General features: G+C 41.8%; 1 protein-coding gene across 2 annotated transcripts in view; it reads left to right on the top strand.

Annotated features, from left to right (window-relative positions):
* LOC128892795 (octopamine receptor beta-1R-like) overlaps positions 1-16,771 on the top strand; it is a 53,946-nt gene that overhangs the window by 23,637 nt on the left and 13,538 nt on the right. For both annotated transcript variants that reach the window (XM_054153354.1, XM_054153346.1), the window contains one exon: positions 16,069-16,290. In XM_054153354.1, the coding sequence (XP_054009329.1) occupies positions 16,069-16,290 (222 nt within the window). The remainder of the gene's footprint in view (positions 1-16,068; positions 16,291-16,771) is intronic.

Below are 16,771 nucleotides of genomic sequence, written 5' to 3'. Positions count from 1 at the left end.
TCCTATAAAAAATTTTCCTGTGGTAATTTGCTTAAAATTTTGCACAGTTTTTTGGCGATAACTTGAGAAATAATTTTCCTAGAATTTTGTAACTATTTTTACTGAATTTCTCTCATCGACTTCAGTGCGAATCCAATATTAAGTTATACGAATATTAAAATATTCGTTTTTTGGCTTTTCAAATTTTGTTGGTTTTGGGGCCCCCTGAGGCTAAGGTTCACCCAAGTTTTACCGTTGCTATTAAATTATTTCACCGAGTAATCCGATCCCAGATCGTGTTTACACTGTGTACTTATCGTAGACAAATTTATGCGTCTAACGAGACATTACTGTACTTCCCTTCCGTGCAAATGAACCAAGAAAATGAAGAAATGAATAGTTCGCGAATCCAGTAGAAAAGGATCGTACTGGGTCAGACCGGGGTTCCCCTCCTAATCGAACGTTGATAGTTTGCTACATATTTCTCGTACGCTTCGCGTGATAAATTCTTTTATCTACATGTATGCAAATGTCATACCGATTATTATTCATGCTGCTCGCTCAGTCGATACACTCTGAAGGTCATCGCTAGCGGGAGAAAGTATAACACGAGAAAAGAGTTGTAACCCTCTAAGGTGAAATCGAACGAGAATTTTTCTAAGGTTTCGCCCCAATTGCAGCGGACGTTAAGCCTTGTTAAGCGCTTTTCTCTACCGGCACGTGGTTACTATAGTTCCTCGTTGGCGAGGCTTCGTGCCTCGTTATGAATTCGAATTATTGTTATCCAGATGTTGGGATGATAATGGAAAAGCTAAATATCTACGTTATATTTTTAATCGTTCATTCCAGTAGTTCATTACCAACAGTTGCGTCCTATTTCGATTCTGAAATTTGATGCGCAGTTGTTGAATGTAATGATTGTTCCAATAGATATTGGCATAAATTATGAACACTTTAATTATTCGGTAACATTATCGTAGAATGGAACGAGACAGGGATCATTTTTAAGGACAAGGGCGGTCGCAAAATAATATTTAACAGCGGCAACTCTCATCGAGGTTTAATAAAGGTTCGAGCCTCAAAGGTCCGATCGCGTTGCTTTGATGCGCGCGTTGGAAACGAGGCAAACTTCAGAGCGCATAATTTCGCTGTCGTCGGACTAATGGAAAAATAAAAGCGTACGCGATGATCGTCGCCGCTTAATCCTTTGCAAGGTTTCGCAACGGCGACTCGAGTAGGACGCTCCCGTTTCGCTTTTCAAATGGAGTCGGTTTTGTCCTCGCCATAATTATTGTTTTAATAATTTGTTGCTATTTGTTGAATTAATAATTCACTCTTTCATGCATATGTATAGAATCTTTAGGTTTTTAATACATTATAAAGTTCAATAAATTGATTTCTAAATGTGAATAGCATCAATATCATTCAAAAGAGAACTCGTACGAAAATTCGTCAACATTGAACATGTATATATCAGTAACCGATTAATATTTTTGAAAATTTCAAACGTCATTTAATGCACTCATATGTATAAAACAAACGTACAATATTAGAAAAAGCCTATTCGAAACTTTAGAAATTGCATTTTGGCTACCCGGACCACTGTGCGGCTGCCTCTGCACGTCTGACCATATACAGTTCTTTTCTACTTGCCGTACATACTATCCTTCCCACGACTCTGAGTTAGACGATCGTCAGCGATAACGCAACGTTTTATTTTGTAAAAGAGAAGAAGAACGTCTCACCACGGATTCCTTTTGAATCCACCTATTTCTCATTCATAGTCTACCAGCTTGATCCTCTTACGGAGTTTACACCGCGAACAATCCGCCGTCTTGGAAACAGGGATACAAGTAGATCAGGGAATTAATCGTTGAAACAAGACACCGATGTAGTTCTCTCAGTTTTGTCCCCGTTACGCTTTCAGGAGGAAAGTCGAAATCCTCTTAAGAGGAGAGATTTTCCTCTTACTCCATCCAGTGGTGACGCGACAGTGTCAACATAAACTTTCTTACTTCCTTCGTAGGGATTTCATAAACATTAGTCATTTTACACCGCGCCGTGAAATCGAAATCGCCGGTCTCAATCGAGTTGCTTATTTCGAGCCAGTACTGTATACGTTTTTAATTTCACTTATTGTAATTTTAGCGTTAGTTATTGCTACGCGAATGAAAAACTTTAAATAAAATGGTAAAGATAAACAAAAGGTGGGATAGTTTTTAACCCACCTAGCTTAAAAGAGTTGAGCGAATTATAGCGTATTTCTGAACGAGCGTCGATGTATTCACAGCGTTGTGTAATCGGGAACATAATGAAGCGCATTGTTGTGTACTTTTTATCGAAATATTGATCGTTCCATATCCCTTTCGGCAATGATTACGTCAACGTCGAGATCGTTCGGCACGAGAATCAGTTTTGTGTTTTGATGTTTGATGCCCATCTCGTATTGACAGGATGAGAACTGTGATTTAGAGGGAATTATGGCTTTGATTGATCATTCGATATGGCCAATCGAATGGAATTAAATTTTTCTTCTACCTAATGAATGCTCGATAGTCACTTGATAGTCTATGAAATTCGGTTCTGTAACACATTTTATACCTGAAAATTATAATAACGCGGTAGTTTAATTGCAGAGCTGTAAAGTAGTGATTACTTTTGTATTAATTACAATATGGAATAATTACTTTTGAATTAGAAAGTTATTTAAGTTATTTAAGTAATTCTTGATTGCTTTGTTTTAGTAATTATGCTATACTTTAGTCTTGATTACTGAGTAATTCAATTACTTTTTAATAATTACTTGCAACTATCCGGAAAGTAATTGAAAAGTATCCCAAATCTAAAGTAGTTAAAAATACCTAAAAGTAATTAAAAAGGTAATTATAACTACTTTCTGAGCAGTTATAAGTAATTTCAAATACCATTACATACGACAGAGTAATTGTAATGACACTGATTTAATTACTTGGTCAAAGTAATCATTACGTAATAGTAATTGAGAATTTACAACTCTGTTTAATTTTTAACCTGACAGCCGCTTATGCAACCATGCCCTTTGCAACATGTTTCGCGATACCATAGTTTCAGTTTCATTGATATTATCGATATTATCGCGTTCAAGTTTCACAGGCCTGGCCGTTCAAGTTTCTGTTACGCAAACTTGTTCATTATTGCACGAGCAACATTACCAAGGAAGATTAACGTTATCCTTGAAAGGGTCCATTTTCGTCCTTAGCTGGAGGGTAGAAGCAGAGGGTTGTCGTAACCGACACTCTGGCTCTCGATGAGCCAAACTATCCTCATAAGGAAGCTGGATCGTTACGAAGTTTGTCCTCGGGTTCGTTTTGAATAAGCCGAGAAGGTGATTACGAGGGATACATTGTTAATCAAGGTGGAAAATATAGTTTTAATTAAGCAGGCTCGTGGAACAATCGAAAATATTCTGGAACACTTTGAATAAAAAAAATTGAGCGTCTTTAACGCACTTAAAGCCATACATAGAATATGTTTCAGAAGCAATGCGTTTATTATTTTTCACAATTGTAAAATAATAAAAGCATTGCTTCTGAAAGATATTCTATGTACAACTTTAAGTGCGTTAAAGGCGTTCAATTTTTTCTATTCCAGGTGATCTAGAATATTTTTACAATTGAAAAATAATGAAAACATCGCTTTTGAAAGATATTCTATGTACGGCTTTAAATGCGTTAAAACTTGCCTGATACCGATATAGCTCCCACTGGTGGGGACGGTTTCTGTGCATTTATCGTAGAGACATTTGTGCATTTAAGGAGACTTTATTATATGCCCATCCTGAAATCCTCTCACAGCATGTAGACCCCTTGCACCGCAACGGAAATAAATTTAGTAGACATACGGTGATGTCATATAAAGCGATGACGTCACCCAGCCTTTCACTTTTCGTTACACTTTCGCGTCACATTTTGTCGCGAAGAACCTCCGGTGAAACATATTCCATGTTAAAAAGGTGAATGTCAGTGGAAGACGAGGTCAGAAATGTCTCTAGTGTTTTTATCACCCTTTTTCTATTTTCCCTTTCTCGGCATCCATTATTTGTCATTGTGACATGTTTTTCTTTTCGACGCCGTTGATATCTGGCGGTGACATCATTTCTTCCTTTCCCTTTCTTGCCGCCGTTAATCATCGCCGTGACATTGCTATACAATTTCACTTTTTTTGTTCTCGCTTGTCTCCTTGCAATTAAATTTATTTCCGTTACGGTGCAAGGGGTCCACATGTTGTGGCAGGATTTCGAGATGAACATACAGTAAAGTCTTTTTGAATGCATAAATTTCTCTACGATAGATGCATAGAAACCGTCAGTAAAGACTGGATAAATGCAAGAAAAAAGACACCCAAATACTGCATTTATCCAGTCGAGGTTTTTATTCTGTGTTTACATTTTAATACTGTTTGCAGTATCTCTTACTTTTCATCTTTTGGGGCCCGCTGCCTCCCCCCCCCCCCCTCTGGCTCGGGTACCTCGGGGTTGCTAAGCCCGTACTGTAGCTACAAACGCTACAGCCCCTGTGGGCGGGAATAGTCTTGTCATCTTGCATTTATCCAGTCAATCCTGTCTCGCACTTATCCAGTCTTCACTGTATACGAACTCTACGATAAACGCACAAGTTTAGTCCCGAGCTTGTGCATTTAAGGAGACTGTACTGTAGATTAACATGAATGTCTACTAAAAATGACATTATTCGAAACGATCGACTCCCACAGTTGATCAGTTTGAGTCCCATCGACTCAAACAGTTGCTGGAATTCTTACAAAACAAAGTGTGCCGTTCGCGATCGGCGAGCGACAATGATCGTGTGCCGCCAAAAGAATGCCGACCAGTTAATTCTTACAAAGCTATGGTCACCGACGCGAGTAGTAATGGCGTCGCACGACTGACGCCACAATCATGGAACGCGAAAGTGTCGCGTTGTTCTCGGTTTCGATCGATACGCCGTCTTCCCATTGACTCACTTTTCAAATTCGAATCGTGGAATTTTAATGTCTCGCTATCTTTCGAGTTATATCGGTCGACAGAGGCGCGGAATTACGTGTCGCTGCCAAGGACATTAATCAATTTTTCACTCGCAGTGTGAGATCTAGGCTCGGCTGAATTTTGCATAACGCATTTGCATATTATTTATTATGAATGGAAATCTCTCGCGATTCTGCCGTGCCGGCTCGCAATTTTCACGACATTTCACGAATGCTAATACCTTATCAACACTGTTGCTACTGTGACATTGTTAATTAAAAGGGACCCAGTTCGAAGCGTGCTGTTAACGAATGTAAAGTTCCTGGTACTACCTGGAAATCAGAGGTGTCCACTATTTCAGCAAATTTTCATTCGAGTGATTACGTAAATGAGAAATTTCACGTTACTTGAACGAATAGATAATTGCATATAATTTGTATTGAGAATTTATATATATATTTTAGCGTTTTATAATGCGAAAAGGAAGATGTGTACGTGTGTTATCGATGTAAATACTTAAAGCGAGCAATTAGTCGCCGAGTGAATTCCTCTCGATTCGTGTAATTCTAATCCAGGTTGTTTATAACAGCGTTTCCGGGACATGTTTTCGAGGGACTTTGTTTTCGCGCTAGTTTCCCATTTCCGCTACGGTAGATGTAATTATGAGACGCGGAGGATGTGCAACAGGAAGCGGAGGATGGGCTTGCAGCGTCAGCTGCAGCGCTAGCGTGAGACGGTTATTGCCCTCTCGATAACCAGGATTTTTATTCGCGAATGACGCTCTCGTGCCTAAACGCGTCAGTAAACGGAAACTGTGGATTAAAGTGGCACTCGATAAAGAGAAAGAGGAAAACATCGTCTGTATATACGTGTCTGACCACGCACTGTCCGTATCTACTTATGCATCAGCTCACAGTGGTTCGGATGGCTAAAATCGCGATCAAAATTAGAAACAGGTTTTGGATCTTCATGAAATTTGATATTTTTCAGTTACTTGGGCCGCAAATTACGAATCTGATATCGGAATTTTAAAATTCAAAATGGCGAATTATAGCCGACATGTATATTACAGAATTATTAGATTTTCATGAAACTTGGTATTTTTGAGTGTCGGTTAGTTTAGAGACAACCTCGACAGTGAATGTGGCTGCCTCCCTGTACCTTCGTAGAGTCAGAGTAAAATTTATTTAATTAAAACTGTGGTATTTTATTGTATTGCTTCCACCCATAATCCAACAATCCGAAACTCCGATCGATGACGTATCGTGGGAACCGATTACGCGTTAACACGTCGAAGAAGAAAAATCGTATTAAAAATACAAGGGTGACACCTTCCACGTTAATGAACGCGTTGCAGCGATGTCACAGATCGGCGGTTCATCGATTTGCACGGGGCGTAATCGTCGGGACCATCGAGAATGCAATTACTCGCGTGTAACGCCGCTGATAGCAAGGACACTGGATTGACGCAATAGTCTGTCGATATATTTATCCGCCGCGGGGATATTTTTAAACACTTCATTCACCGTCACTTGCTACGCTAATCCGATCGTTTGGACAGCACTGGACGAACGTTTGCTAGCGGAACGTTTCGGTGAGGGTACGACCTCCAGATTAAAATCCGATCGAATAATTCTTCGAATAAAAATTCGCCAAAATAATTCTCCGTGCAGGAATCTGTTTAAAAAATTATTTCGACGCGAGTTCATTGGGAAACTCGTTCCGATAATAATGTACGAAACGCTATCGAACAATAGCATTCGTTTCCAATTTCCTCGCAGAATTTGCATCGCGCAACCTCGACTACACACCTTCGGCGGAAACTTTTCGATTCAAAATGGCAATAAAAGCCGTGAGAAAGAGCTCGGGGCTTTTTCAGGCGCGAGAATAACGAGGGACTGAGGTCCACGCAATGGCACACGTCGATATGTAGGTTAATTAGGCCGTGCCATTGCGAGGCCCGATTTCGCGAGCGCAGGCCGTCCAAAGAACAATAAGGGACGCCTATCAAACACTTCCAAGAAGCACCTTAATTTCTCTCGTGTCTTTAATATTTCCTTTATCGTCATTTGTAACTGTTGCTCGACTGTTGTCGCGTCATGTCTGTACGCGATGCCCGGTTTTCATAATGTCAAGCAACGTACGGACGTGTAATATTGAAAGGGAGGTACGAGGAATGCCTGGAATGGAAGCTGGATGTCTACTACGCAAATAAGCATCCGTCAGTAATGTAAATAACTGTACGATACAGTGACTGTTCCGCTTATTTACATTTTTCTATTAACACGTTCGTCGCCACGTCACCTATACAGAGTGTCAATTCTACAACAAATTTCCACCAAAAAATTACCCTTAGACGTTTTCGTTGTGACGCCTTATTTTCGAGTATTTTCACTTTTAATTTTTGTTCTGCGATCTTTAAACGTCCATAACTCCGTCAACTTACAGCGCAAAGTAAAAACTAAGTATACCATTCGAAAGAGCGTTAAATTTCCCATATCCTTGCTGTAAAACCAAAATTTATTACGTAGATTTAATGAATGAAAAATTAGGTCAAACTAGATCGGCAGGTCTCGAACAAAGGCGCAGTGAAACCTTGATATTACATTAACTCTAACAAAAATGTTATGGAAAACGAAGTAAAGGAACACTTCGCTCGGCGTTTCCTTCTTATTCGATAAAAAAAATAACAATAAAAAAAAAAGAGTCTCTTCCGACCGCGCCACGAATTACACTCGACTCTGTCTATCGATGGAATTAAATCGTACCCTCCGGTTGTTTGAGCTGAAAGCGTTTCCCTGTTTCACGCAGTGGACCGCAGACACGCTCGCGAATTGTCGATCATCGCTGCGGTCGAAGTAAACATTTCTATACTTTTTATATTCCACGAAAGTAAACATTTGTATATTCCACCGCGTTACCTGCGATCGCGCTGTATTGAATTTTCTAAGAATGGCTGACGTCGCGAGGAAATTCGTACCGATTCCGCACGTAGAAATGAAAAATTCCCTCCATGCATCAGCGTTCGTCGATCGACGGATTCGATGCACGCACGGTGGGTTTGGCGCATGCATAATGTACACAAGCGTTGCACATCGTGGATCACTGAGTAACGTGCTGGATTAGTCAACTTTATCGACAGAAATGTCACGAACGCCGCGGAATTATTATTGCGTTCGGTGAGCACCAAACGATCCGAGCCAAGCTAGTGGTTTTCTTTCGATCGACGCGGTGGGATTTGCTTCGAGATAAATGAAACGTTCCGTGTAATTAGCGATGCAGTATTGTCTCGAGATGAGCCACTCTTGAAGCAGACTTTACCGCGAAATAAATACAGGGTGTTTAAAAATGTTAGAGGTCCTTGAAAAGGGTAGTTGGGGGGGGGGGGGGGTGATTTGAAATAACTGTTTCCTTAGCAAAAATGTTGTCCGAGGCTTCGTTCAGGACATATTAAGTAGCGAGTATGCTGGTGGAGCGGTAGCAGTAGTACAGGCTACGCGCTAGTCGGCCGCAGTAGTATAAGCTCCACTCTACCGGCGTACTCGCGCTCTGATTAGTCGAGGTTTTCTGTTAATATGTCCTCAACGAAGTCTCGGAAAACATTTTCGCTAAGGAAAAAGTTGCTTCAAATGACCCCCCCAACCACCCCTTTCAAGGACCCCTATTCTGTTTCACACACAGAGCCGCTCAGCCGTCTTGACATTTGTGATAAATGTCCGAATTTGATTTTAATTTATCTATACCATACTGAAGCGTTTCTGACTGCACCATTTGCGTATCATTTAGTGATAATCCAGTGCCTTGGTCATCGTAGTCGAGGGTTTTATCACCGCGTGGTGTGGTAAGTAAAAGCTGTTCCGAGAAATCAAGACGGCTGAGCGGCTCTGTGTGTGAAACAGAACAACCTCCAACATTTTTGGGACACCCTGTATATTTTACGCAGAGTCCCGCTCGTCAGGACTGTCTCCTTAGCTCCGAGGACACGCCTCCGTTTCACGACGCCACTTTTTAACCATCACGTTCTCGACGTTTGTTCAGTGGCTAAGGCAAACAGTTCATCCCTCGAGCGACGTCTCCGTTAATCACCTCTTTAATCTTTCTTTACCGCGGGATCTCTTGAGCTCTTCGCGGCTTAGAGAACAGCCCTGCGTTCGGCGTAATTAGCAGCGCGGGGGTGTCTTCTTCGTGAATTTCATTCCGCGTTTCGTGGAACTGGAGGCTGACCTCTCAGCCGGTCGAGACGGTTCTTTTAGCAGTGGGAAAGCTCTCGAGGAAGGCCCAGGTTTGAAATTTCTGGTCGGCCTCTCGTCTCTCTGAGACGATTCTTTTAGCGGGTCGGGATCGAACTCGTGTTATCTAGCTTTGGCCTTAATCCAGCGGATTATTGCTAACATCATCCTTCTCGTCCCGGCATTGGCTTCGACTGCGCCGCAGCCGTCGTTGCTCTGCCTTTTTCGCGGAAACTAGTCAGGAATTATTGGGAGATCTGATTGCAGACAGGATCGTCGATGCTCGCGTCAGCTTCCGCCGACGAGTTCGACTATAGGTGGTTGGTTGAATTAGGTCCTCGTTCAGATTGTCGCACGAATACCTCCGACGCCTTGTTTTGGCTTTGTGAGATGATTTCCGGATGGATATAGATTAATATGAATTTCTATTAAAAATGACTGTATTCGGAACGACCGATTCCCACAAAATCTGCCGGGCGACTGACTACAATCATACTTGTCGTACGACTGGATAAATGATGACAAGATGACTATCTCCACCACTGCGAGGGGATTATCTCGAACCTCTTTCTCTTTCACTCTCTGTACTTTTCTACGTTCGATGTTCTATTTGCAGCATTTAAACTAAACCCTTTACGAAAACGCGACGCCTACCGATTGATTTAGTACGTTAAATTCCACTCGAGTCCGGAGGTTCGAGGATTCTATTCGAATTCCTGGAAGCTAATCCCTACAAGTACTAATTGGATCTATCTAACCGACGCGGGTGTGTTGGGAAATTCAAAGTAAGTTTTTTACTCCAAGTTCAGCACTCCCACTCGACCTGGCAACTAATCTGACTTCCGAAGTTTGCGGGTTGCCGTAGACTCGAAGGTTCTCGTAATGTCGATTGAATTGATTTTGAAAGTTTAAGGGTTTGCACCTGAGGTGTTCGAGTTCTGAGCAAGTTTGAGAGCTCTTCGGGAATCGTGGCGCGTCGAATTTTTAGCCACCTTCGACTTTCAAAGAAACCGAAGGTCCTTTCGTTAGTGGTGGACTGCATCTCTCGTAGCTCAGTTGCTATATAAAGACACCGAAGTCGATGCGTTGCTAACTAGACAGTTTTCCAGTGATTTTCGGAAATTATAGTGTTCCCTTAATTTTTACAAGGAGGTCACATCTTCAATCATTCAACAACGTTATTCTGTCTGACCGTAGACGTGTTCTTACTACTTTCCCCCTTATTAGCGTTACCATTTTCTTGCAACGGTAGCAGGTACAAAATTTCTGTTGACGGTACGAATTGGTATAAATTCATCACTAAATGTATCCGCTTTGATTTTTTCATCTACATTAATTTTAACAATTTCACTAGCTTAATATTAAGCCACGATTTTTTAAAAAATGCCTTAGGTACAAAATTATTATTTCTGGTAGAAATTAGTACAAAATAAATACTAAATATTCTTCTAACTCCGATATGATTCTGCTGATTTAGTCCTGCCAGTTTAAGAATGCTCGATAACATCGCGTGGAATGTTGTTGTCGTTGCAGTCAAGGTTGATCTATATAAAGAACTGTTCCGTCCATTTATAGGATAATCGGTAATGCTCGCGGAAAATGTATCGCATCGGCATAGCGTCGATATAGACTGCCGGAACGCGGTGCTGGAAATTCCATTGCGGCCGGTAAATTTTCAATAGGATCGGTGAACTGGGAAATCTTCAGCCGCCAGAAATTTTATTTATACATTACGCGCGGTAACGTAACTCACCGATCGAAACCGTGTATCGGTTTGGAACACGTTCGCGTTGAATTTTTTCCATACCGCTGTTTACCCTTCGCATCAATTTCTTTCTACGAAAATCATTTTCAATTCGGAGCGAGGTGACTTAGGAGTACTTTGTTTTTCTATCGCTGGCGATAGAATCGAACCGATATTTGCGAAATCAATTGCTGCGATAAGCGAGCGAGCGCACAGGAAAAAGCAGCGCGTTAGAAATTGATCGATACGTAAGCGGCAAGTAGTAAGAACCCGTCTGCGGTCAGACAGAATAACGTTGTTGAATGATTGAAGATGTATTATTAATTTACGCGTTGGCGTATCGCGGGGGAATTATTGTCTTCACTTCCACTAGGCTCGTGTTTCAATGGAAACCGTTCGATAATTCTTAGAACGACGAAGGGAATATCAATTACCCCGCGGATAGGGTTTCCATTATAGGAGGAAGCAATAGGCGGAAAATGAAATTTATATTCCTCCTGTGATGAAAGTCATCCTTGAAACGAACCGCATTTTGCGAACCAGTGCTCCGATTTTCTTCGTTTCTTTCAGCGGAATCTCCGTCGAATCCACTTTTCAACTTCGCTGCCACTTTTTTCGCTTTCTTATCGGGTGAATTTTTCAGTAGTTGTTCGAATACTTTACAAGAACCGGAACGTGATCTTTATACATCATTTCAGCGTTTAGCAGCAACCGGGAGACAAAATGCAATTTTTCAAAACTCGATAGCCGGGAAACACTTTGTGTTTTTAACGCGGAAACTTGATTACGTCGGAGGAACTTCCACCCCCAGAAAAAAAAGAGAATAAAATTAGTTGGAGAGCTGTTTTCCTTCGCGTTGAATCGATAAAAATTGTAGACGTTCTGGATGCAACCTAACGCTACGAAAAAAAAGGATGCTATGAAAAATCGAAAAGAAGCCTTCAACGATATTGCCGGCTCTCACCTCGGTCCGTGATCCTTTAACGACGGGTCTTCGAGTTCCACGACCCAGTTGGAAAAATGGTTGCACCGGGAAAATCGTGCAAATACCGTTGGCTGGGATGGCCCAGAGACTGAAAATAAGTAATCAAATCCACCGCGGAGGATCGTAACGGTGCCACCGCATATTTTCTCTGTCTCGGTTCCCTTTGTTTCGCTCGTGGCACAGTGGTTCAAATAACCTGAAAACCCAGACGAAATACAAATTTAAAAATTTTACATAGGACAAAAAGTTTTTGTTGCTCAAAATAGTCAGATATCTGAAGAATACCAATATTGTTTTTTTTTTTTTTCATTGATGCATTCATAAAGCAGTGTGCTTTGTTGAAAGTTACATGTTTTTATGGTATAGTAATGTTAGACGCACAAACTCGGGACTGACCTTGTGCAGTTATTGTAGATTTTGTATATTCTTTGATGTTTGCCGACGCATTTGGCATACAAGTCGGCCATATTGGATCCGGCATTTGGATTTAAAATTTTGATTACAGATTTGTAATTTGTGGACCAAATAATTCATACATACAAGGATTCACAAAGATCCGAAAACACTTTATAATTTTGGCCGCGATTTTTAGTCACCGGGAATAGCCGATGCATAAGTAGATACGGTCAGTGCGTGGTCAGACGCGTATATACAGACGATGTTTTTTCTTTTTCTCTTTATCGAGTGCCACTTTAATCCACAGTTTCCATTCATGAACGCGTTTAGGCTATAGAGCATCGTTAGCGAATAAAACTTCTCGTTTCATACACATCAGAACATTCCTTATATTTTGTCCGGGTTTTCGGGTCATTCGAACCACTGTTAACGTTCCCCTGTTTCGATGCCAATTTTTGTACGCTTTTTTTCACTCCGTTGGTGGCCAACTCTCGACGTTGTACAGGTCCACCGCGAGTACCGAATTGCGCTCTCGGTTCTCGTATAAACCACGCCCAGTAACAGTTTTTCAAACGTCCAGCGAGCCTGTGTTTCGCGCTCGCGAGATCAACGCTACGGGGATGTTGTTGCGTACGTAGAATACCGTGATAAAGGCGACATGGCTTTTGAAACGGGTAGCGGCCGCCGTCGGCTGAAATCAAAGGGGCACACACACGTGCGCGTATCTTTTTCGTTTATGAGACTAATTGTAAGTGGCGAGGGCCAAAAATACTGTGGTCGGAGAGGGAGTCATTGTAGCGTATACTCCTCGGCGAGGAATGTCCACCGGACACATAAATTCATCCCTTCCTGTCAATCCCTTGGTTTCTATCACACCCTTTTCCGAACAATACTCCTATTCTGTGTTTACATTTGGCTCGAGTCGAGCGTCGAACGTGGAAAAGGACAGAGACTGAAAGAGAAAGAGGTCCGAAGAAAAAAAGCAGTCGGCAGAAGCGTATCGATGAGACAATAGAATACAGTCTCACCGGTATCTTGGTCAGTGGTGGAGATAGTCATCTTGCACTTATTCAGTCAATCCTGTCTTGCACTTATCCAGTCTTTACTGTAGACCCTTTTCCAGACAAAAGCGTCAAAGATTTTCCAAACAGGTACACATCCCTTCTTTGAGCAAAACATGTCCTTCTCAATTAGAAAACAGCGGTTCTGTTTTGTAAAACACATACTATACCATTAAATACATACTTAGGAAGTTCTGTTGTATTTATTTAGTAAATAAATAATTCAACAGTTTCGAAGAAAAAAAGTGCGTCTTACAGTCCGTAAAATACGGTATACATTAAAATCCATGTATCACAAACCGACTAATACATTTATTCCGTCTAATCCGTCGATCCCGTATCCCACATGTATTTAAATTGGAACGCGAGAAAGTGGAGGCAGACGTGCGGTCGATGACATACATTTTCGTTCCAATTTTTCTTGCGACACTCGAGTGGAAAATCTGTAGAAAACGATTCGACGTCGTTTGGTCGGACGCCAGTGATCGGCCCACGCTACTGCGAACATTTTTAGTCAATTGCGGGAAACGATAACCATTCGAATACACAGAGGTTCTACATCGGTTACGTGGAAACGTTTCTACTTGGAAATTTAAATATTCATACGTGTCGCGTTTCACGCTGGAATGGCCCCCTAACCTAGAACCGACCTTTCTCTCTTCCGCGCATTGCCACCGATTTACCACCACCTCGTCGAGTTGTCAAAAGCTAGGAAAAGCCGAATGAACCAGGTTCTCGAGACGTTGATCCGCTCGATCGAACCACGTCTGCCTAGCTAGTCCCCCCATTTACATAAAACTTAAGTTAAAAAATTGCATAATAATGCGCTATTTACGCGCTCCTCAAATCCGTAAGACAAAAAATTTTGCGCCCGCTCCGTTTAATGGTAGAAAATTTTTTCCGATGGGATCGCAAACGATGTCACCGACTTTCCCAGAGGCCCGGCTACTTTAGACACAGATGGCTCTTCAGAGATCTCTACCCCGATTTATAAACGCCTTTGGCGGAGGAGAGGAGGGGGTTGATTTCTATCTCGAAAGTGCGACCGAAACGAGATCTGTCTTCCAAGATGCCCGAGTCCACCCCCCCCCCCCGTCCCCTTCAAAAGAAAAATTAAATCTGCGGTCGCTTCTCGATGGCTCGGCTTTCAATTCCACCTCAAAGGAAATCCCTTGTCTCTACGATCCGATGGATACCCGACGAGAATCGGGGTATCTCGCTACATAGACGGCCTTTCATCGTCAAAGCAAGGATTGTTTTATCACGCTTCCCGGCCCCCCCTCACGCTCCCCCGATCCAATGCCTTGGCTTAGTGATTTTCGAGCGCCTCGTTGATTTGCAAGATGCTCCAAGTTCAACCGTGCGGAGAAGAAAGTTTCCACGTGCAACGCGAGAATGCGAATAGCGCGGTACCGGAAGCTTTCGTCGCTGCTGTAATCTCGATGCTGTAATCGTGGAGCATCCTTATTTCAGCTACGGGTACCATTTAGTTACTTTTGAGATTGAATTTCGGTGTTCCGATGAAATAATGGTAACAGCTCGACGTAACGGACTTTGGATATAACGTAAAAAAAATCCGGTCAATTGTAAACAAAATTAAAAACGTCCTGTTAATATTATGTATACTGTAAGAGTTCGCTGGTCGGCATTGCTCGGCGGCGTCACACGAGTTAGTTGCCAGGCGGATTTGGCAAGAGCAAGTCGCCCGCCGATGAAATAGAATTTTGTTTCTGTTTTGTATTTTTTATTTATATCGAAGTACAGTGTATTTTCAAGAAAAAGATTTTTGATTTATTTTAAACCTATTTTTATATAACGGACTTTCAGCTTCGACGGACACCCCCTACCCCCGATTAGTCCTTTATATCGAGGTTTTACTGTGACGAATACAAATGGCTTCCAAAAGGAGTTGCAGAACGAGCAGGCTCCATAAGTGAAAAAGGAAGGTATTAGTCAGACATCTGTCTGTATCAGCATTGGTATATGATAGATACATACGCAACTGTCAATTTTAACTTCATCGAGTGTAATTAAAATCTCTACACCTTGAAGTACGTATCCACGTCGACGTTTGTAATTGATTTCAGAAAATAAAGAGAGGACGTTCTTTTAAATTATAAGATTCAGTCACAGAGGGTATTCAGAACTTTCGCGTTTTAAATAAATTTCCTGTTCTAAAGTCAACGGGAGTTAAACTCACTTCCCCCCATATCCCCCCCTCTCTCTCTCTCTCTTGTAAGCAGCGCATGATTGCTGCTTCTTTTTCGATCAGCTCCCAAGTTTCTTAGTTGGAAGAGAAAAAGAAGACAACGCAGGACTTCTATTGCGAGGAAACGCGATTTAACACCACGGACTACCGCGAAAGCAATCGTGGTAACTTTTATTAGCTTTTTGTAGAATTACTTTTACATCCCGTTCGAGAACTTTCGACTTCGACTCGAATTTTTCCTCGATTCTATCCGTTGGAAGCTTCCCTGTCTCTACGAGCCCGTGAGGGGTTCGTAACTTCACAAGTCCCTTTAAGGACTCTTAACGAAGCCTGAGCATCGAATTACGATGCAATTCCTGACTCGTCGAGCGACGTCGCATCTATTCTTCGTTCACGTTTTGCAATTTAATATTCTCCAGTGTTTTCCATAGAATTTACGTTAATGTCCCGCGACGTTCTGTTACAGAAGCAAAGTGGCCACGGCGCTTTTGAACAAGCACCTGCAGATCAACGGGATCTCCGCCGGTTTGACGACGCTTCCGACAGTGGATCAATCGTCGACGAACCCACAGGTGGAGGATCCACCGATCACGAGCAGCAGCAAAATGAGGAGGGAACGAAAGGCTGCCAGGACACTGGGGATTATCATGTCAGCGTTCCTGGCATGTTGGCTTCCTTTCTTCCTCTGGTAAATATCCTACGTCCGCTGTATCAATTTTTCGAGCCGTTATACCGACCGGAAGAGCTCGACTAAAATTTCAATACGTTATATTAAACGAAGGAAATGAGTACTTGAAGTTTACGTAACCCAAAAGTACTTCGAAACTAGTTTCATCAAATCAGCGAAAACGCGATGCGCTTTGGTGCACCGGCCAACGATATCTGCTGCCCCAAATTTCTTAAAGTTTTCCTTGAAGATTGCCTCGGAAGTAATTATATACAGTCGGTTCCATAAATATTCGTACAATCTATGTCTATTGAAGGAATTTGTAGAAATTAAATGGTAGGTTTGATTTCTCCAAATAAATCCCTCATTATAAATATGTATACAGAAATGGGATTTCTTTAACTCAAATTTTACCGCAATTCGCGATACAGCTAGGAAGTACAGCTTGTTCTACTTGCAAGCAACACCCTGCATATGCACATGTGTACAGTTTATTAATATA

This window comes from Hylaeus anthracinus, unplaced genomic scaffold (genome assembly GCF_026225885.1).
Source record: "Hylaeus anthracinus isolate JK02 unplaced genomic scaffold, UHH_iyHylAnth1.0_haploid 0, whole genome shotgun sequence".
NCBI lineage: Eukaryota > Metazoa > Arthropoda > Insecta > Hymenoptera > Colletidae > Hylaeus > Hylaeus anthracinus.
The sequence above is the reverse complement of the archived record's forward strand: the minus strand, read 5'-3'. Positions and strand labels throughout refer to the sequence as shown.